General features: G+C 46.0%; 1 protein-coding gene across 1 annotated transcript in view; it reads right to left on the bottom strand.

Annotated features, from left to right (window-relative positions):
* The window catches only part of RILPL1 (Rab interacting lysosomal protein-like 1), a 55,176-nt gene that overhangs the window by 24,845 nt on the left and 7,114 nt on the right, over positions 1 to 23,217 (bottom strand). The window contains exons 2-4 of the mRNA XM_006865370.1: positions 16,546 to 16,696; positions 2,090 to 2,208; positions 1,244 to 1,471 (exon numbers count right to left, since the gene is read on the bottom strand). Of these exons, the coding sequence (XP_006865432.1) occupies positions 1,244 to 1,471; positions 2,090 to 2,208; positions 16,546 to 16,696 (498 nt within the window). The remainder of the gene's footprint in view (positions 1 to 1,243; positions 1,472 to 2,089; positions 2,209 to 16,545; positions 16,697 to 23,217) is intronic.

Below are 23,217 nucleotides of genomic sequence, written 5' to 3'. Positions count from 1 at the left end.
GGAAAGGTCTTCCTCATGATGCTCTGGAGACAGTGTGGCCCCCAGGACACCTTGGACTTGGACTTCTGGCCTCCAGAAGTGTGAGACAATGAATTCCTGTTGTTTTAAGCCATCCAGGGTGTGGTGCTTTGCTGTATACAGGAATACCGCCACGTACCATATTGTTGTTTTTGTTGTTAAGTGCCAAAAAGTCTGTTCTGACTCACAGTGACCCTGTTTAGAGTTTCCAAGGAGAAACTGGAGGGTGTGACCACAGACCTTGCAGTTTGCAGTCTAGTGCTTATCCTAGAGCACCACACCAGGACTCCACATAACCGTATCAACACCCTTTTAAGTGTGCATTCACTATGTCGTACAACTATGGCCATGAATAAATTCAGGACATTTTTATCACTCTAAGAGGGCACCGGTCCCATTCACAGTCACTACCATTCACTCCTCCCCAACCCTGGCAACCGCTTGCTGTCTATGGGTGGGCCTATTCTGGACATTTCAATAGTGTGCAATCATTCACTATGTGGTCTTTTGTGCCTGGTGCCTTTCACTCCGTCTCTTGTTTTGAAGGTTTATTTGTGTTATGGTGGTTGGTGGTTATGTGCCGTGGAGTCGGTTCCGACTCATAGCGACCCTGTACAGGGTTTCTGAGGCTGTAAATCTTTACGGGAACAGAAAGCCTTATTTTCCTCCCATGGAGCAGCTGGTAGTTTCAAACTGCTGACCTTGTGGTTCACAGTCCGATTTGTATTACTTAGCAGAACTCCATTCCTTTTTTATAGCTACATAATATTCCGCTGCATTTATTCATATACCCTACTAGGGTTAATGCTGCTACGAACATTAGTGTACAAGTTTCTGTGTGGACATAAGGTCTCATGGGATTGCTTCATCAGATGATACTGGCTGATTAGCTGACTAGTGTCTGTCTTCCAGGCTAAAGTGTAAGCTCCATGAAGACAGGAACTAAGTCTGTGTTTATCCCCAGTGCCTGCCACAGAGTCAACAACAATATGAATGAATGAATGAATGAATGAATGAATAGCAGATGAACAATAACCATCACAGAGCTGAGCTCACAGGTCTAGAATGTTGGGAGTACCGGGTTCCAGGCCCAGCTCTGCCTCTCCCCACTTGTGTGTCCTTGGGCCAGTAGCTTGCCCTCTCTGAGCCTTCCATTTTCTCAAGTGTGATGGAGAAACCGACAAAATCAGGTCTGCCTCCTACCCGCCCCCCCAGCCCCGCTCACCTCGGGTTCCTCCTCCCCGTTCTGGCTGTGCGTGCCACCACCATGCAGCGTCTCTCGCAGTTTCCCTAGCTCCGTCCGCAGGCGGCCCATCTCCTGATCCTTGGTCTGCAGGTCTGCCTCCAGTTCCACCTTCTGTTCAATCAGGGCCTTTCCCTGGGCCTCCACCACAGTGACCCGGTGCCGAAGGTCATGGTTGATCTTCATCAGCCGGGTCTGCTGCTGCTGGAGCTGCACAAAGAGGGAAGGCCGCTGGCAGGGCAGTATACCGCACAAGGGCAAAGCCTCCAAGGGTGGAGCATCCCCACTGTGGACATCGGGCTTGACATTTGTTCCCATTCTTAGAACCCTGTTGGCAGCAAAGAGGGACGCTCTGTGTACTTATGAAGAAAAGTGTATACAGAGGGAACGTTAGGGTCTTGTCGGAATGAGTACATTGCGACAAGCTGCCAACAGATGGAAATAATGTGCTTTTGAGAAAGGGCACCCTTGTCTCATCAGGCAGCGATATGTATGGGTTTCTGAAACAACCTGGACACAATGGCCAGCTCATGAGTGGCAAGGAGGGGCTGAACTGGGCCCATTTTGCGGCTCAGAGGAGAAGCTGACAAGACCCCCTCCCCAAGGTATGACAGGAGCAAGTGAGTGGGTAGTGCCCCATTCCGTCCTGCTCCACCAGGGACTGGTGTGCTGGAAGGCCATCCCTGCAGTCAGGGAGCTGGGTCTGGGTCTCACCCCACCGAGGCCGGGGAATGAGACAGAGGGGAGAAGAGGCTCCTGGTGTGCGGGGAGGTCCAAGCTCCCACTGGTGCGCACTGGCCTGTAGGGTAGAACCGGGGAAGCACTTACGGCCTCGACATCCTCATTCTTTAGGCCGAGCTCCCTGTCCTTGGCGCGGATCTCATCCCGCTGTTTGTCCACCACCTCCTTCAGCTTCTTCATCACCTGCCGCTCACGCTCCGACATGCCTAGGGTGGGGCAGGCGGGGCCGGCATGAAACCAGTTCCCTGTCCCACTGACATCCTCTCAGGGCTTCCACGTCTTTATGGCCCAGCTTCACTGCCCTCCACTGTCCACTCACCCTGGAGCCCGCACCCCACTGCAGTCCACTTCCTGGTCCTGGGGCCTCCCACACTTATTCCCACATCTGCCAAGAGCTCCACCTTCTGACCTTCCTAGGACTCCTCTCTCAACCTTGAGGCCTCAACGCAAACATCACCTTTTCACAAGGCCTGCTGTCCCCTGACCACCCAACCAGCCAGCCAGTCCTTCCTTACCCCAAACTCACTGTTTAATGCCTTCCTATTATGTCTTAGAAAACCTATTTCCAACTCATGGCAACCCCATGTGCTACAGAGTACAACTGCTCCGTGGGGTTTTCTTTGCTTCATCTCTACAGAAGCAGATGGCAGAAGTTTTTCTTCAGGGCTGCTAGGCAGATTTGAACCACCAGATTTTTGGTTAGTTGTTGTTGTTATTAAGTGCTGTCAAGTCGGTCCAGTTCATAGTGACCTGAATATAGGGTTTCCAAGGAGCAGCTTGTGGGTTTGAACAGACCTCGTGGTTCGCAGTCACCCAAAGACCTAGAGTAAGTGATTTTTTTAGAGTAGATGTTTTTTCAATTGTGGTAGCATCTGTGATAGTTAAGGTTTTGTGTCAACTTGACTGGGCGAGGAATCCTCAGTGGTGTTGACAGTTGAGATGTAGCTTACGCCATGATGTGATGTGGTGTGATAAACCAACAAGTCGATTAAAAGGAGAAAGATGAGGCTTTAAAGCTCCCATAAAGATTTATAGCCTCGGAAACCCTGTATAGGGTCACTATGAGTCAGAACCGACTCCACGGCATATAACCACCACCACCACCACCACCACCACATGCAATGCCTTTTCCCTTATAAGAGCTAAAGGAGAAAGACTTGGGCAGAGAAAGAGGGACCACCTACCACCAAGACAGGAGAGCTGAGATTGGCACCTGGGTCCCTACAGGGGAAGCTCCTAGATCCAGGGGAAGATGGAGGCCAAGACACATGGAGATGTCCAAGGAATACTGGTTCTATAGATGCTGAAATGTGACAAGGACCTTTCCCCAGAAGTGACAAAGAGAAAGGTTCCCCCAGAGCCAGCACTCTGAATTCAGACTTCTAGCATCCTCAGCTCTGAGAGAATACATTTCTGGTTGCTAAAGCCATCCACTTGTGGTATTTCTGTCATAGCCGTGTTAGAAAACCAGGATAGCATCTATAACATAAAACTGGCCACTGTACCAATTTTCAATCTATCGGTTAGTGGTATGAATTACACTCACCATGTTGTGCACCCTTCAGCATGATCTAACTGACAACATTTCTCATTACCCCAAACAGAAGCTCTGTACCCATTCCGTCTCTCTCCTGAGCCCCTGGTAACCACTCTTCTACTTTGTCAGACAATATGTGACCTTCTGTGACTGGCTTCTGTCCCTCAGCATCATGCTTTCAAGGTTCAACCACACTGTAGCATGTTAACACAATTCCCCTCCTTTCTACAGCGGGTATTATCCAGTCATCTGTTGGTGGACATTCAGGTTGTTTCCACCTTCGGGCAATTAGAAGTAATTCTGCTATGAACATGCACACACTTGTACTTGTTTGAGTCCCTGTTTTCAATTCTTTGAGGTATATGCACAGTTGGTAATTCAAATTCACCAGCTGCTCCTCGGAAACCCTACACAGGGTTGCTATGAGTTGGAACTGACTCAATGGCACTTAACAACAACAACAACAACATGCCCACTAAAACCAATTACCACTGAGTCAGAGGAGAACTGTGCTCAGCAGGGTTTTCAATGGCTGGTTTTCCAGAAGTAGAGCACCAGACTTTTCTTCTGAGGCTCTTCTGGGTGGATTTGAATTCCCAACCTTTCGGTCAGCAGCTAAGCATGTTAACTATTTGCACCACCCAGGAACTCTCACCCCCAACATTGTTGCTGTTGTTAAGTGCCATTGAGTCAGTTCTGACCCATAGCGACCTTGTGTAGAGTTTCCAAGGAGCAGCTGGTAAGCTTGAAGCACCAACAGTCCTGGTGTGGTTCTATGGGTTAATGTGCCAGACGGCAAAGCCGTTTGAACTGTTAAGGTCACCCCTATCAGTTCAGTATTCAGATAAATAATACATAAAGTGAAAAACAAGTGTTGACCAGGATGTAGAACAATTAGAACATTTGTATGTTGCTAGTGAGACTAAAATAGTACAACAGCAATGGACAGCAGTTTGGCAGTCCCTCAAATTAAGAATTATCACATGACCCAAAAATTCCACTCCCAGGAACAGACCCCAAAGAAAAGAAAATGTATGTGCATAAATATTCACAGCAGTTATTGTTTAAGACAGCCCCAAGATGGAAACAATCCAAATGTTCATCATCTGATGAGTGGATAGATACAATGTAACCCATCCATAAAGCAGAATGTTATTCAGCATTAAAAATCAATGAAGTTCTGATACATGCGGCAATAGGGATGAACCTTAAAAACATCATGCTGAGTGAAAGAAACTGGTCACAAAAGCCCACACGGTGTATGATTCCATCTATATAAAGTGACCAGAGTCATTAAATCCATAGAGTCAGAAAGGAAAGGAGATTTGGATTACCACCGGCTGTGGAGAAAAGTTACTTTCCTGGGGTGATGGAAATATTCTGGAATTAGGTAGTAGAGTTGATGTGGCACTGTGGGTTAATGCGCTGGACTACAACACTGCTTTGAAACCCAAGGTCGGCTGTTCAAGGTCACCAGCTGCTCCTCAGAAACCCTATACAGAGTTGCTATGGGTCAGAACCAACTCAATGGCACTTAACAATAGATACACATGGAGTCCTGGTATGGTGCTACTGGATAAGCACTGGACTGCTAACCACAAGGTTGGTGGTTCAAACCAACCAGCCACTCCTTGGAAACCCTATAAACGGTTGCCGTGAGTTGGAACCAATTTGATGGCACTTAACAACAACAACAATAGTTGCACAGCTCTGTGAACATACAGTAAAGCCTGTGAAAGTCTGAGAAGGAAAATTCAAATCTCTCCTACTAAAACGAATTATTAAAAGTGGTAAGACTGTATCCGGTGTCAAAGGTGGAACATTTATGAGACCCAGAAAAACAAGGTTTCATGGTACTAAAACCCACTGTACCCTTCAACAGCATGATTGTATGGTGTGTGCATTACTTCTCAACTGTTAAAAAATACTCACCGTTTGAGTCTGTTTATAAGAAGTTAAAAAACCAGGCCAAAGTAACCTATGGTGACAGCGGTCAGAGTTGGGGGTTACCTTGTCTGGGACTAAGCAGTCCTGGTAGGGTAATGGTTAAACTGTCTGGCTGCGAACCGAAAAGTTGGTGGTCCAAACTCACTAGCCGCTCTGCAGGAGACAGCTGTGCTCGTCTGCTCCCGTACAGATGACAGCTTTGGAAACTTCGGTGGTGCCGTTCCACTCTGTGCTATTCTGGGTATGAGGGTGCAGCTCAACTTCAAAAAGGTGCTCCTCAGACACTGTGGGAGGTGGGGTGAGGCCGTGTCTGGGGGCGAAGCCTGTGAACCAGCAACAAAGCTTTCCCAGAATCAACTCAACAGTAATGGGTCTTCTCACTCCTTTGGGGTCTTGTTTGGGAAAGGACTAGGAAGACGAGCTCTCTGGGTGCTGGAAATATTCCATATTCTCACCGGAACACACCTACAAAAAGTCGTAGTGTGGGAGACTTCAAATTTGTTCTCTTAGTCTAAATAAGTTATTCCGCAACAAAAAACAAACCAAAACACCAAAATGTCAGGAAAGCCAGAAGGGGTGAGGGAGGGCTCCCTCTTGTCAACAGCACTGTTTGTCTCCACATTCAGATGGGGACAGAGAAGGGAAGGCCTCCAGCACCAATGCCGACACTGACTGAGGAATCCTCAGGAAGAGTTATGGGGCCCCCTTGTTGTTGTTGTTAAGTGCCATGCGGTGGGTTCTCACTCATAGCAACCTTGTATAGGGTTTCCGATGCTATAAATCTTTACGGGAGCAGAAAGCCTCATCTTTCTCTTGCGGAACGGCTGGTAGTTTCAAACTGCTGACTGTGAGATTAGCAGCCTCATTTGTAACCACTATGCTACCAGAGCTCCCTTATGGGGACCCTTTAGAATGCCAAAGAGAAATGAGGATCCTGAGCAGGACCACAGGTCTCCAAGGGGAGAGACCCAGGCTATTCAGTTTGTTTTCAGAGTAAAACAAACTGGTTATGCCTGAGGGCTCCAAGTGCACAACTCTGTCTGATACTTGGTTCCCTTCTTCCTCCTCCTAGCCCACTCCCAACTCCTCAAAGGCTGCTGTTCTGCAGGAGTCTAGTGCAGGGTCCAGCTAGGAAGGACCCTGAGGCATGGGTAGAGATCACAGGGCCACCTGGTCTACCTTCTCCAAGCACCACTGGACTACTGCTCCCAGGTGGTGTATTGTGGGCTATGTTCCTATGGAGTCCTAATCCCTGGTACCCTTGTTAGGAAATAGAGTCTATGTGAGATAGGATGAAGTTTACAGCCAGGAGGGTGGGCCCTGGTCCAGTATGACTAATATCCCAGAAGAGGAGGACACTGAGACTCACAGAGAGACAGCCAGGTGACAACAGAGACAGAGATTGGTGTGACGCAGCTGTAAGCAAAGGAGTGCCAAGGATTGCCAAAAGTCACCAGAAGCTGGAAGAGGACCAGGCTCTTGGAAGATAGTCTTCAGAGGGAGTACGGCCCTGCTGACACCTTGATGTTAGACCTCTAGAGCCCAAGAAAGGGCGCATGGTGGCACAGCTGTTAAATGGCAATGGTTCAGTAGTTAGGTTCGAACTCACCTAGCAGCTCCATGGGACAAAGACCTAGTAATCTGCTCCCGTGAAGACAGCCTGGAAAACCTGATGGGGCAGTTCTCCTCGGTCACCTAGGTTGTCTCAATGGGTCAGAATATTGGGGGTGCAAACACCAACAACCAAACTCCAAAACCAGGAGAAAAATGTCTGTTTTGCAAAGTCACCCAGTTTGTGGGTCCATGGTGCCTGGATAAGAGGGTACCACTTGACTTCCAAAAAGGTGCTCCTCAGACACTGTGGGAGGTGGGGTGAGGCCGTGTCTGGGGGTGAAGCTATCTGCTCTGTGAACACCTGTCCTGAGCTCTGTGTCAGGGCTTGACGGTCAGGTTCACTTCATCCTGTTGCAGGATGGACTTAGCATGTGGAGAACAACTGAGAGGCAGGGATGTGAAGTCGGAGGAAAACCTGAATCTGTGACCCCAGCGACATCATTCATCTTCACAGACTTCTGTGAAACCCCAAAGCCACAGCACAGTTGGAGAGAGTCTGGAGTCTGAGCCCATTTGCTGGACTCAGAGCCTAGGTCTGCCCCTTACCTCTGGCCTCAGTTTTCTTACTTGCAAGTGGGGATCACTTGGATGCACCCACCCCAGAGCTTGTTGCTAAATGCTGTTGAGTCAGCCCCCCATGTGTGGCGACCCCATGCACAATGGAACAAAGTGTTGCCCAGTCCTGCATCATCACTACGATGGGAGGTGGACTGCACCCTTGTGACCCACCAGAGCTATCACTGGCTGATTTTTGGAAACTGATTACCAGGTCTTTCTTCCTAGTTCATCTGAGTCTGGAAGCCAAACCCTGTTCAGCATCATAGCAACGTACAAATGTCCACCTACAGATTGGTGGTGACGACACATTGGCTTAGTTTCCTACATGTTGTTGTTACTGTTTTAAGTGACCTTGAGTCGGTTCTGACTCATGGGGACCCTGTTGTATAGGATTTCTGAGGAGCAGATGGTGAGTATGAACCACTGACTTTGCGATCAAACCAAGGTGGTTTGAAACACCTTGCAATCCAGTGCATTATCCTACAACGATGAGAATTCTACCAATGAACCATCAATGCCCTCACCAAGGGAGTCTGACATGGGTTAATCCATGCAAAGTGCTTATACCGGCCAGGCCCAGAGCATGACAGTCCGTGTAAGAGCCTCTGAGTGTCTGAAGTTCTTTGGCTCACAGAACAGAAATCCCAGCCTTCTCTGCTTCATAGGCTGCTGCTAAGAGAACATATACGAGTAGATACAAAACTGTTTTGAAAACGGAAGAATGCTTCTATCAGACTCACGACACTGTTAAAGGCTGGCAGAGTCCTGAGCAATCCCTAAGTCATGCAGCCACTCAGCACTGGGGATCTCGGGTGAACAAATAGAATGGGACGTCCAAGGTCGGCCACAGCAACAGCATTTGTGTGGTGACAAATGGCAAGGAATGAAGTGTCTGTCAGCTCGGGAATGGTTAAACAGGAGGAAGGACCCTATGGAGAACACTGTGTTTCTGTTTAAAAGACTGAGGCGTGGGAAACAATCTGGTGGTTTGTACAAGACATTAAACGCAGTATTAGCTAGTATAGTAAACCCTGCCAAAGCCAGAACCTGTGCAAGGTGGAGACCTGTCAGACAAGGAAAAAGCAACTATTTCTCACTAAAATAAGCCGTAGAAAAGGAGTCAGACAGTATCCTGTCAAGGGCAGAAAACTTGTGAGATCTAGAAAAACAAGGTAGTCCTGGTTCCCACGGGTTTCTCTGTATTTCCACACCCCAATACAGACCTGGAGTCCTTGGTAGTGACGTTGCAGGATACTGCACTGGATTACAAGGTCAGTTTGAATCTCAAGAGAGGTGATTCAAGCTCACCAGCTGCTCCTCGCTAACCCTACGCAGGGCTGCTGTGTGTCGGAACTGACTTGACTGCACTTAACAGCAATGATGTAGACCCAGAGTTGAAAGCAGCAACTTAAGCAAACACCAATGTCCAGTGAGTGCAGCACTAGTCACAGTGGCCCAAAGGTGGAAACACCCCAAGTGCCCATCAGCAGATGAGTGGACAATCACAATGTGGTCTGTACATACAATGCAACCGCATGCAACCAGGAATAGGACTCAAGATGCACCAGCATGTAAAATAAATTTCAAAGACTTATGGGGAGAGAAAAGAATGTGAAATACCTCCCTAATAATTTTATATTAATTACATGTTGAAAGGATTCTATTTCAGATCAACTGGGTTAAATAGGATATACTGCTGAAATTAATTTTAACCATTTCTTTTCACTGTTTAAAATACGACTTCCAGATAATTTAAATATACACATGTAGCTTATATTACATTTCACTTGAACATGTAACATAACAACACAGCAATGTTGTTATTAACTTGTCAAGTTGGCCTCCAGTATACGACAACACCACATACAAAAGAGCGAAACACCATCTGCCTGATCCTATACCATCCCCGTAACTAAGTCTCTGTTCGTTGTTAAGTGCTGTCAAGTCACTTTTGACTCATAGTGACCCCTTATATGGTTTTCAAGGAGCGGCTGGTGGGCTTGAACTGCTGACCTTGTGGTTAGCAGTCCAGTGCGTATTCTATAGCACTACATCAGGACTCCACTCCTATGACTGGATAGCATAAAATCATGGTAATCCATAGGGTTTACATTGGCTGATGTTTAGAAGTTGTCCACCAGACCTTTCTTGCTCGTAAGTCTTAGTCTGGAAGTGCTGCTGAAACCTATGCAGCATCCCACAACACACAAGCCCCCACTGACACACAGACGGTGATTGCACATTAGGTGCCCTAGCTGGGAATCGAACCCTGGTCTCCCACACAGTAGTCAAGAATTCTACCACTAAATCACCAGCATCCTCCATGTTTTAAGGTGAACCCTTCCAAAAATGACTTGTGGTCAGTTGTCCTTCTGTCTTGTGATTAAGTTCATCCTCCAAAACCCCTAGATTTTTTTATATATAAAAGAAATTAAGCAAGTGAGCCAAGATCAGAGGGACCGCAATCTCTAGGAATGAAGAGATGGGAATGAAACACATCTGTTGGACCCCAGGGTCCCTGTGCTGAGAACTTCCTAGACCCAAAGGAAGATGGAGTCCAAGAACATGGAAATCTCCAAAGGGCGTTGGGTCCACAGATGTTGAAAGGAGGTAAAGACCTCCCCACAAAGCTGACAGAGAGAGAAAGCCTTCCCTAGTAGCTGCCCCCCGCCCCCAAATTCAGCCTTCTAACCTGTTAGAAGACAACAGAAAACAAAACAGAACATGTCTCTTTGAACACTAAGTTCGCCTGACCCAATCTCCTCATAGCGTGTGAAAGCTGGACACTGAATAAGGAAGGCCAAAGTAAAACTGATGCCTTTGAATTACAATGTTGGCAAAGAATACAGAATACACCAGGGACTGTTAGAAGAATGAACAAATCTGTCTTGGATGAAGTACAGCCAAAATACTTCATGGAAGTGAGGATGGTGAGACTTTGTCTTACGTGTTGGACGTGTCATCAGGAGGGAGCAGTTATAAAGTAGATGTTTTTAGGGGCCATTGAGTCGACTCAACAGAGAGTCAGGGAAAAAGAGGATGCCCCTCAATGTGCTGAACTGATGTAGTAGCTACAACAATGGGGTCAAACACATGAATGGCTGTGAGAAAGGCACAGGACCAGATACTGTTACATTCTGTTGTACACAGGGTCACTACAAGTCAGGGCAGACTCAATGGAACCTAACAACAACAGCCTCCAACAGTACGAGAAAATAAGTTTGTTTGTTAAAGCCACCAACTTACGGTCTGTCTGTCACCGCAGCACTAGCGGACTGAGAGCACACACATGACACTGCTGCTTCAGGAGGACTAGAGAACAGAGACACACTCTGGCGGGGATGTGCCCCCTTCTTTCTACCCAAATTGCAGGAAGTCTGAACAGTGCCAAATGTCAACTGTTGAGGAAACAAGACTTTTTCATGCAGGCCCCCTCCTCTGAGCAGAATATTTCCCCGCCCCACACTTACCACCTACACTAGAGCAAGGGGACTGCACTCCCAAACCCTCAGCCTTCCCCAGGTCTTTACTCAAAGTGGTGTCTGACCTTCAGTCTAACTTATTCTCCCGAGGACTCATGTGCCCAGTTCTTGTTCCTGTAACAGTAGGAGAAATATTTTTGTCCCTGTTGTGTTGCCATAGTTTCCTGTCCAAAATAAGCATGAAAGGCATGCCTGGCATCTCTGGGTGTCTCCACAGGGGTGGGAGAGTGGAGGGAGGCTGCCATCAGTGGGAGCCTACAGCAGCCTCCCCAAGTACACCCCTCAAGAGTTGGACTGACACAAGATGCCAATTAGCTGTCAATTTCCACCATCTCAAGTTATGCGCAATGACAAAGGCTGCAGGGATTTGGGAAGCAGTCAAAGCTAAGCCACATTCTCTCTCTGGACAGTGATGTGATCAAATGTATGAAAAACATTACTTACTATCACATGGTCCTACTGGATTTAATAAACATTACCTGCATTTGTTATTGTTGATATTACCGATGAGTCAGTTCTAACTTACAGCGACCTGATCTACACCAGAACAGAACGCTCTCCGTCCTGCACCCTCCTCACAATTGTTGCTATGCTTGAGCCCAGTGACTCACTCCGTCAGTCCATCGCATGGAGGATCTTGCTCTTTTTTGTTTTGTTTTATTGTGAATTATATGATAGTTTACATGGGAGAACATTAGTTTTACATTCATTCCATCGTACATTGTATCATTGCCATGGTTAGAATCCCTTCCATGCATCATCTACCAACCAAAGGGTATACCCTGCAAGCCTGCCCCCTACACTATTCCTCCCCCCCTCCACCCCCAAGTCTTCAGCACACAGTCGCTCTCCCTCTCTGGATCTAAAGCCCCCAGCTGCTCCATCGTTCCATGTCGTTGTCTCTGCCTCCATCTCAGGCATCACTGTTTCTCTGGGTAGGGTTCTGCTCTCGGCTCTTCTCTGTTGGTGGTCCTAGGGACCTCTGCTCCTAGGCTGAAAAGTTAATCACTTCCTTCCTTGCTACAAAATGTCTACCTTTACATTTCCAACCTTCACAATCAGTTCTGATAACAATTATTCACTATTGTATCACAAGAGACCCGTCTGCATTTCAGTTCATCAACTCAGCGTAGGCAGATTGGATGCTACTCACTGGAGAGTCTACCTTCCTCCAGGCCCTCTGGATCTAGGTTCCCTCTTGAAAGCTTGTAAGCCAGTCACTTCTTGCCTTTGTAGCCCTACCCCCCCATTTTGGGTAGCCAAAGTCCAAGTTGTCTCTCCCTGTCTACTCTGTGTGTGGAGGGGGTGGGAATGATTCTTGCTGTAAGAATTTGTTCCTTCTTTTGACATACTGCTTCCATAGGTGTAGGTCAAGTTCATCAAATTGCATCAGATTATTTTTTTTTTTCTCTTCTTTCTTCTGGTTGAGCTCTGATCATCCAGTCATTGAAGCCAGGTCAAGTGGGTATTATCTGCAAGTGTGGGTGTTCTTGTGCATATGCCCGCTCTTTTCATCCGCTGAACGCTTCACTCTCCATATTGTAGAGCTTAGCTCACCGCTTCATTGTTGTTTTTCCCTCACTTCTCCTTATTGGTGACGAGCGTGGTCACCAATCAGAGCATGTACTGAGGGGACCCGATCACTTGCCTTGATGTTTCCTGGGCAAGATCTTGCTCTTTTTTCACTGACCTCCACTTTAACAACATGATGTCTAGTTGTATGCAATGGGTTGCCTTCTTAAACATTTTTGATGGAAGAAATTCAAATGTTGCCTCTACCTAAGACCAGCTGTGAATGAACCCTTTATGTATGTGTGTGTGTGTGTGTGTGTGTGTACACCCACCATGAGCTGTCCACATCGGCCTGTCAGGGCAGGCTTGTCTCTCTGGCTACTCTGCCTGTCTCATGTCTTCTGTGGCTCACTGGGTCAGAAGCCCCCTGGGCTGGGCCCTCTGCCCATCATGGATGTATTCAGGGAAGGGCAGCCAGGGGCAATAACAAATCTTCCTGCTTCATGAATCTATCATAGCCGAGATCTGTACTTAGTTTTTCCGGTGCATTACATCAGTTACTATGAGATGCATGCTAAAATCTCTGACTATCTTTATGGGTGCATTGCTTTTTATATTTCTGTTCACTTTTTAACATATTATTGTGATTTTTACAATGTAGAATTCAGTGGTTCTTAGTATATTCACAAAGCTGTGCAATAATCCAAAACCAAAACTGAAACAAAACCAAACAACCAACCAGCTGCCTTCAGGTTGATTCTGACTCATGGTAACCCCATGCATGTTACAGTAGAACTGTTACTTCAGGTTTTCAATGGCTGGTTTTTGGTAAGTAGACGGCCAGGCTTTTCTTCCCTATCACTAAATTAGAACCGACAGGCTTTCAGTTAGCAGCTGAGTGCATTAACTGTTTACACCACCTATGGACTCTAAACAACATTATCTCGTAATAACAAAATGATAACAAGTTACGTAAAAGAATGTAGCCAGGATAAAATGAACGTAAACTAAGAAGAATAAAACACTTGGGAAGTGTTGTCTTTGTGCCTGCCACTGGAACAATCTACATGTATTAATTCATTTTATTCTAATAACAATCTTATGAAATGGGAGTAACTAAGGCACACAAAAGTCAAGTGACTTGAACAAGGTCACGTAGTAGGCGGAGTCAGGATTCACTTTCAGACATCTGGCTCTAGAGCTACTGTTTATAAACACAAAAGTTTTTTTTTTAACTTCACCAGGCACGTTTCAGCAAAGAAAGCACAAGGAAAAGGCAATTGCAGCATGAGACCAGACGGTTCCTTGTTCTTCATCCCTGTAGCCCTTCTCATTGCATATAGTTTATTCTCAGAGTTATAACCATAAGGTCTAAATGCCAGGCACTCCACCCAAGTATATCCCCTCATCCCACTGACCCACAAACATAATGAGGGGGGCTTGTGTAGGGACCCAGGGAGGTTTCTTCAGAGTAAAGATAGAGGTTTGCAGTTAGAACAAAAGCTTCAAGAGACTGCTTCCAATTAGGAGGGAAGGCTGTTACGGGGTATAGATTGGACGCAGCCCTTAGCCAAGTGGGTTTGACACATAGAAAGTTCTAGATCACTATTAGTACAATAAATAACAATTACGGGAATGTCTTGCTGATGTCTGATGCATCTTGGCTGATAGCAGAGAATATCAGAAAGATGTTTACCTATGCTTTACTGACTACGCAAAGGCTTTCCATTGTGTGGAACATGACAAGCTATGGACAACATTGCGAAGTATGAATATTCCAGAACACTTAATTGTGCTCATGAGGAATCTGTACATGGACCAAGAGGCAGTTGTTCAACCAGAACATGGGAACACTGAATAGTTTAAAATTAAGAAAGGTGTGCAACAGGGTTGTATTCTTTCACCATATTTATTCAACCTGTATGCTGAGCAAATAATCCGAGAAGCTGGTTTATATGAAGAAAAATGTGGTATCAGGATTGGAGGAAGACTCATTAACTTAAAATATTTACTAATGAAGATCAAAGACCACAGCCTGCAGTATGGATTGCATCTCTATGTAAAGAAAACAAAAATTCTCACCACTGGACCAATAAACAACATTCTTATGAACCGAGAAAAGACTGAAGTTGTCAAGGACTTCATTCTTCTTGGATCAACTATCAATACTCATGGAAGCAGCAGTCAAGAAATCAAATGACTTATTGCATTAGGCAAATCTGCTGCACAAGACCTCTTTAAAGTGTTGAAGAGCAAAGATGTCAGCTTGAGGACTAAGGTGCGTCTGACCCAGGCCATGATATTTTCAATAACCTCATGTGCATATGAAAGCTGGACAGTGAATAAGGAAAACCGTAGAAGAATTGATGCTTTTGAGTTATGGTGTTTGGAGGAGAATACTGAGAGTGTCATGGGCTGCCAAAAGAACCAACAGATCCGTGTTGGAAGAAGTGCAGCCAGAGGGCTCCTTGGAGGCCAGGAAGGCCACACTTCATCTATCATACTTTGGACATATTGTCAGGAGGGACCAGTCTCTGGAAAAGGATATCATGTTAGGTAAGGTGGAGGGTCAGAGTGAAAAAGGAAGACCCCCAGCGAGATGGATTGGCAAAGTGGCAGCATCAATGAATGGGCTGAAGCGTGGCAACAATAGTGACGTTGGCCCAGGACTGGGCAGTGTTTCATTCTGCTGCTGTGCATAAGGTCGTTATGAATTGGTACGGACTCAATGGTACCTAACAACAACAACAACGTCTCTCAAAGTCATTTGAACTGCAAGGTCAGTGGTTCAAGCTTACCAGCTTCTCCTTGGAAACCTTGGACAGGGTTGCTATGGGCCAGAATCAACTTGAACCACAACAACCACTTAAACCACCACCACAACAACGTCACTCAGGAGTCCTGGTGTTGGGCTGTGGGTTAAATGCCTTGGACTGCAAAGTCGGTTTAAACTGCAAGGTCAGCAGTGCAAGTTTACTGTTCCTCGGAAACCCTATACAGGGTCACTATGGGTCACTTTTATACACGTGCCTGTGACAAGAGTCAGAGATCTCTTGACCAACTTGGCCTCTAAGAGACTTTCTAACTTGACCCCTGACAACCCCTCTGACCTCATGTTCAAGGCTTCTCTGCTCTGAACATCTCCTCCACTCACATAGCCTCCTTGGTGTTCCTCAAACATACCCAGCTCAGCTCACACATGCACCAGGGCCTTTGCTCTTGTTGTCCTCCCAAGCCATTTGCCAGCTGACTCTCTCCCATCAGCTGACCCAAGACTGGAATGCAACCTCCTGAGACGCCTTCCCAGAAGCACCCCCGCTGCAAGTCACTATCATATCCCTCCACTTTATTTTCCCCACAGCACTGTCTACCATCTGGAGCTATGAACTCTTTATCATTTATCTACACCCCTGAAAAGAAGAGCTACAAGAGGGTAGGAGTTTTTATTTGTCCACAGTGGAACTCCGGTACTAAAAAGAGCCAGACACATGGTGTTGAAGCTCTATCCATCTTCTGAATGAAACTTTCAGTTTCCATATATATAAATTGGGGCATAAAAATGCTTCTCTGGCAGAATTATGGTTTGAATCCACATGACAATATGAGAAGGTCAGAAAGCCCCCCCCACATGCTGAGAGATGGTTAATATTATTATTTCTATTCGTGACGTTGGGGGTGATGTCAGTTGTTGTTGTTGTTAGTTGCCATGGCGTTGATTCTAACCCATGGCACCCTCACCTCACAGTGGAACTGTTCCATAGGGTTTTCAAGACTGTGACCTTTCGGAAGCAGATCTCCAGGCCTTTCTTCTGCCTGCCTTTTTGGCTAGTAGTTAATAAGCACTTAACTCTCCCCCCAGGACTCCCCTGGGTGACACCCTTCTCCTTCCATACCTTCCTGCTTCTGGAACTCCTCCTCAGAGAGGTTGGTGTCCTTGTGGGAGAGGTTGGTCAGGAGCTGTTTGTTCTCCTCCTGCAGCTGGGCTATCTGGGAGAGCAGATCCTGCGCCTCCCCTCGCCACACATCCTCCACGAGCTCCAGTTCCTGCAAAGGTGACACACAGCCTGGGGAGAGCGCACCCAGAGAGAGCAGGCCTTCCCCGCTGCCCCAGTGAGAACCCAGGCCAGCCCCAGGCCACATGATAGCTGTTAGAACCTGGCCAGGTTAGAACTGCCTGCCAGTAACCACAAAGCCGGCACCATACCTTTTAACTACCTAAAGAAGAGAATGGGTGGGCAGGGCCATCTAAGGTCTCGTCCCCTAACCTTAGGACTAAAAAGTGGACCCCAAAACTTCCTGTCAAGTGAATTTCAACTCAACAGTGCCCCTGTAGAACAGAATATATAACTGTCTCACAAGAGTCCCAAGACTGAATCTATATTGAAGCACTCTGCCACATCTTTCTCCTGTGGAGCAGATGGGGGGTTCAAACTGCCAGCCTCTTCATTTATAGCTGAGCACTTTAGCCATAGTGTCACCAGGGCATCTGATCTTTGGACGGATACAACCTTCTCTCCAAGACAGGAACAGACTTGCAAAGATGTAAGGAATGTTCTAGGCTGTCAGGGCTACATGGTTTTCCAAGGGCACCTGGTTCTCTTGAGCAACTCCTTGAACCACTGTGAGCCTCAGTTTCCCTCAGCTGAGGAACCATAATATTAAGGATTTCAGGGTTGACGTGAGGGTTGTTGTTGTTGTTGTTATGTGCCATGGAGTAGGTTCTGACTCACAGCGACCCTGTACAGGGTTTCCGAGGCTGTAAATCTTAATGGGAGCAGAAAGCCTCACCTTTCTCCCATGGAACAGCTGATAGTTTCGAACTGCTGACCTTGTGGTTCACCGCCCGATTTCGTAACCACTATGCTACCAGAGAGGGTAAACATAATGAATCCACTAAAAGCAATTCTGTGGATGAAGTGCTGTTGGATAAACAGTGTACTGCTAACTGTAAGTTCATCAATTTAAACCCACCAGCCGCTCCTTGGAAACCCTTATGTGCAAGGTTGCTATGAGTCAGAACCCACCCAATGGCGTTTTACAACAACATAACAATTAGAAGCGAGAATGATGTGAGTTTGTCTTACATAACTTTGGGCATGTTATCAGAAAGGCCCAGTCCCTTGGAGAAAGACATCGTTCTCAGCAAAGTAGAAGGTCAGCGAAAAGGAAGACCGCCCCCCCAACATGACACACTGACACACTGACTGCAACAACTGTGTGGACGGTGCGGGACCACCGCGTTTCATTCTGCTGTGCATGTGGTCGCTATGAGTTCTTCCTGAGTCCATGGCACGTAACAACAAACTATGTTGGTGAGGAAATGGAGAAATTGGGACCCTCACACACCACTGAGGGAAATGGAAACTCGAAAAGTCACGTTGGAAAACAGCCTGGCGATTCCTCAAAAAAAGCAAAACACAGACTCACCATTTTTTCTGCTAAGTGCATTGCGTCGGTTGTGACTCATAGTGACTCTGTATAGTGTTTCTGAGGAGCAGCTGGTGAATTTGAACCGCTGACCTTGTGGTTAGCAATCCAGTATGGAGTGCCACACCAAGACTCCTAGAATCATCATTGTGTTGTTGTTATTAAGTGCTGTTGAGATGGTTCTGACTCATAGTGACCCTGTTTAGGGTTTCCAAGGAGCAGCTGGTGGGTTTGAACCACCAACTGTGTGGTTCAAACCAACTTTGCAGTTCAATGTTTACCTCATAGCAACCCAACAATTCTACATTTCAGTACCTACCAAAGAAAAATGAAGCTAGATGCTCACACAGAAACTTGTACACAAATATCGAAGCAACATTGTTCAGAACAGCCAAAAAGTGGAAAAAGCCAAATGTCTACCAACTGATAAATGGATCAATAACATATAGTCTAATCATACAAGAGAACGGTGTTGTTAGGAGGTGCTGAGTTGATTCTGACTTGTAGTAACTCTGTATAGGGTTTCTGCGCTATAAATCTTCAAGGAGCACAAAGTCTCACTTCTCTCTCACAAAGGAATAATATTCAGCCATAAAAAAAGAATGAAGTACTGACACGGGATAGGTCATGATTGACCCTTGAAAATATTCTGTTCCGTGAAAGAAGCCAGACACTAACTAAAAGGCACTTCACACTAAGGACCACAGAGGCTGGAGAATTGGGAAAAGATGGGTAAGTGCTAAAGGGACGTCTTCTTCCCACAGGATCTTGGCTGAAAGCAGAGAATATCAGAAAGATGTTTACCTGTGCTTTACTGCTGATGGAGCACAACTCAAAATGAGAAGAAACTGTTACAAATATCTATTATTAATCATAAGTAGGAATAATCGAAGTATGAATCTAGGAAAACTCGAAGTCATCATAAATGAAAAGGAATGCATAAATGTCCTAAGCAACAGTGAACCGCAGTGGACTGACACTGGCCATTTTGAATAGGACAATCAGGAGCCAACGATGAAGGAAGAAGTCCAAGGTGCACTGAAGGCATTGGCAAAGAACAAGGCACCAGGACTTGATGGAACACAAATTGAAATCTTTCAACAAACTGATGCGGCACTGGAGGCACTCACTCATCTATGCCAAGAGATTTGGAGGATAGCTACCTGGCCAACTGACTGGAAGAAATCCGTATTTGTGCCCATTCCAAAGAGAGGTGACCCAGTGGAAGTGGAAACCACTGGACAATATCATTGACATCCCATGCAAGTTTTCCTAAAGGTAATCCAAAAAGGCTGCAACCATCCAACTGAAAGAGAACCTCCAGAGGTTCAAGTCAGATTGGGAAGAGGCCATGGAATGAGGGGTGTTACTGCTGACATCCGATGGATCTTGGCTGAAAGCAGAGAATACCAGAAAGATGTTTACCTGTGCTTTACTGACTACACAAAGGCTTTCGATTGTGTGGATCATGACAAGCTACGGACAACATTGTGGGAGTATGATTATTCCAGAACACTTCAATGTGCTCATGAGAAGCCTGTACATAGACCAAAAAGCACTTGTTCAAATAGAACAAGGGGGACATCGAATGGTTTAAAATTAGGAAAGATGTGTGACAGGGCTGTATTCTTTCACCATACTTATTCAATCCATATGCTGAGCAAATAATCAGAGAATGTGGATTATATGAAGAAAAACATGGCATCAGGATTTGAGGAAGTCTCACTAACAACCTGCAATATACAGATGATACAACTTTGCTTGCTGAAAGTGAAGTGGACTTAAAATATTTACTGATGAAGATCAAAAACCACAGCCTTAGGTATGGATTGCATCTCAACGTAAAGAAAACAAAAATCCTTACCACCAGACCAAAATCCAACATCCAAATAAATGGAGAAAAGACCGAAGTTGTCAAAGACTTCATTTTACTTGGATCAACCATCAACAACCATGGAAGCAGCAGTCAAGAAATCAAACAATGTATTGCATTAGGCAAATGCGCTGCACAACAGCCCTTTAAAGTGTTGAAGAGCAAAGATGTCAGTTTGTGGACTAAGGTCCGCCTGACCCAAGCCATGGTATTTTCAATAACCTTCTATGGATGCGAAAGTTGGACAGTGAATAGGGAAGACCATAGAAGAATTGAAGAAATTGAGTTATGATGTTGGAGGAGAATATTGAAAGTGCCATGGGCTGCCCAAAGAACAAACAGATCTATGTTGGAAGAAGTACAGCCAGAGTGCTCCTTGGAGGCCAGGATGGCCAAACTTCAGTCTCTCATACTTCAGACATATTGTCAGGAGGGACCAGTCACTGGAGAAGGATATCATGTTTGGAAAAGTGGAGGGTCAGAGAAAAAGAGGAAGAGCCCCCAATGAAATGGACTGGCACAGTGGCGGCGGCGATGGCCTCAGGCCTAGCAATGATTGTGAGGTTGGCCCAGGACCAGGCAGTGTTTCGTTACATTGTGCACAGGGTGGGTACCAACTTGATGGCACCCAACTACTATAATGATGCCAATGGTCTACAGGGGATTGTGGTGGTGGTTGATGACTACACAACCTGGTGAAGTATTAAAAAAACATGGAATTGAATATTTTAAATGGGGGGAATGTATGGTATGAGAGCTAAGCTCATTGCAGTACAAATAATAGACTTACAATAATTTTGTTACAACACAACAAAGTGTTTTGTCCAACCATACCATACCCTCTTTCAGTAAGCAGGATCACTGCCACACATGCAGTATACAGCAGAGATTACACTGGAGCCCAGAGACTTGAATTTCCATCCTGTCGTCCGTCCACCTTTGTGTGCCCCAGAAATGAGTAAAATAGAGTAGAAGCTGTCTCCAAGGGCGGTTGTGAGGATGAAATGTTAACGTATGTAAAGCTAAGGAGATGTGTGGTGCTACGGGTTACCCACTGGGCTGCTAACCAAAAGGCCAGTGACTCAAATCTACCAGTTACTCAGCAAGAGAAAGATGAAACTGTGTACCCCAGTAAACACTGAATCTAGGAAATTCTGTCGCAGTTCCACTCTGTCCTATGAGTTGCTCTGAGTTGGAATCAAATTGCTAGCTGTGGGTTGGAATAGTGCTTGGTATCCAGGAAGGGCTAAGGATGTGTTTGCTAATCTTTCTTTCTTCCGCATACCTAGGCCGGAAGTTCAGTAACGCCTCCAATTGTCTTAAAATAGGTTTCTAAATCCCCCTACTCCTTCTTCTGGAAGTTGGCTGTACTAGAGAAATGACAGGTGGTAACGAAGTATCCACACAGTTGGTTCAAGGCCACAGACTGAGGGTGAAGGGCAGGGTATGAGGGTGGAAGCGGTGCTGGGCTGGAGGCATCCTCAGCCTCTTCCTGGCCTGTTCCTCTTCCCTGCTCTCCCCTGATACCAGCTGAGCACACACAAGAGGACAGAGTGATGATCGGTCAGGTGCCACCAACTGTGGTTGGCAGAACAATGGCCCCATCCTAGTTCCCATAACCTGAAATATGTGACCTCTTTCACCATATGTATTATATCTGTATGGTGAGCAAATGATCTAAGAAACTAGATTATATGAAAAAGAATGTGGCAGCAGGATTGGAGGAAGACTCATTAATAACCTGCGATATGCAGATGATGCAACCTTGCTTGCTGAAAGTGAAGAGGACTTAAAATACTTACTGATGAAGATCAAAGACCACAACCTTCAGTATGGGTTGTACTTCAGTGTGAAGAAAACAAAACTCCTCACCAGTGGACCAATAAATAACATCATGATAAACAGAGAAAAGACTGAAGTTGTCAAAGACTGCATTTTGCTTGGATTCACTATCAACACTCATGGAGACAGCAGTCAAGAAATCAAATGACGTATTGCATTAGGCAAATCTGCTGCACAAGACCTCTTTAAAGTGTTCAAGAGTAAAGATGTCAGTTTGAGGACTAAGGTGCACCTGACCCAAGTCATGGTATTTTTAGGAGCCTCATATGCACGTGAAAGTTGGGCAATGAATAAGAAAAACCAAAGAATTGATGCACTTTAGTTACAGTATTGAAGAATATTAAAAGTACCATGGACTGTCAGAAGAATAAACATATCTATGTTGGAAGAAGTACAGTCAGAATGCTCCTTAGAAGCTAGGATGGTGACACTTTGTGTGTCATACTTTGGACATATTGTCAGGAGGGACAAGTACCCAGAGAGGGACAGCATGCTTGGTAAAGTGGACGGTCAGTAAAGGAGAGAAAGGATTGGCAAGATGACAGCAGCAATGGGCTCAGGCGTGACAATGAATGTGAACTTGATGCAGAAGTGGGCAGTGTTTCATTCTGTTGTGTATGTTTGCTCACTGTGAGTCAGATCTGACTCCCAGCACCTAACAACAACGACAATTGGGTAGAAGGGACTATGTAGATGTGATTAAGCTGGAGATGTGGAGGCAGGACATTACCCTGAATAACGCAGGTAAACCCAACGTCGTCACAAGGGTCTTTTCAAGGTAAGAGGAAGGCAGAAGAGGCTGAGGAGGAGATGTGAAAACAGCAACACAGCTCAGGGTTCGAGATTTGAAGATGCTCTCATGCTGCTTTGAAGAAAAAGGAAGGGGCAGCCTCTACCCCACCCACTGCCTTCGAGTTGATTCTGACTCATAGAGTCCCTTGAGGACAGAGGAGGGTTTCCGAGGCTGTGCATCTTCACAGACTCGTCTTTCTCCCATGGAGCAGCTGGTGGGTCCAAAGGCTGACCTTTTGTTTGGCATATAAGCACTCAACCCACTGCACCATCAGGACTCATTCGAGCAGCATCTAGCAGCTGGAAATGGACCCCTCCCCAATAATCTTTAGAAGGAATGAAGCTCCGATTAGACTGCTTCTGACTTCTGACCTCCAGAACTGTAAAAAGGTACAGTGGTGTCTGAGTTTTAGGAAACTTATGTGCTGTTTCTCGGTTTTATTCTCCCTCTGCTCCCAGTGAACTCAGGTAGATGCTAGTGGAATTACTGGTTCTTGCCTCTGAGCTGACGGTGGAGAATTTAATCTTGTCTCTACGCCAGCTTCAAATGCTCTTCCAGGAAACTAGCCTTGGATGACCACCTCCTTTGCTTTTTCTCAGTACCAACAGTCCTCGAAGTCCCAAGCTTGGT

This window comes from Chrysochloris asiatica, unplaced genomic scaffold, assembly GCF_000296735.1.
Source record: "Chrysochloris asiatica unplaced genomic scaffold, ChrAsi1.0 scaffold00078, whole genome shotgun sequence".
Lineage (NCBI taxonomy): Eukaryota > Metazoa > Chordata > Mammalia > Afrosoricida > Chrysochloridae > Chrysochloris > Chrysochloris asiatica.
This window is presented reverse-complemented; position numbering and strand designations above follow the sequence as displayed.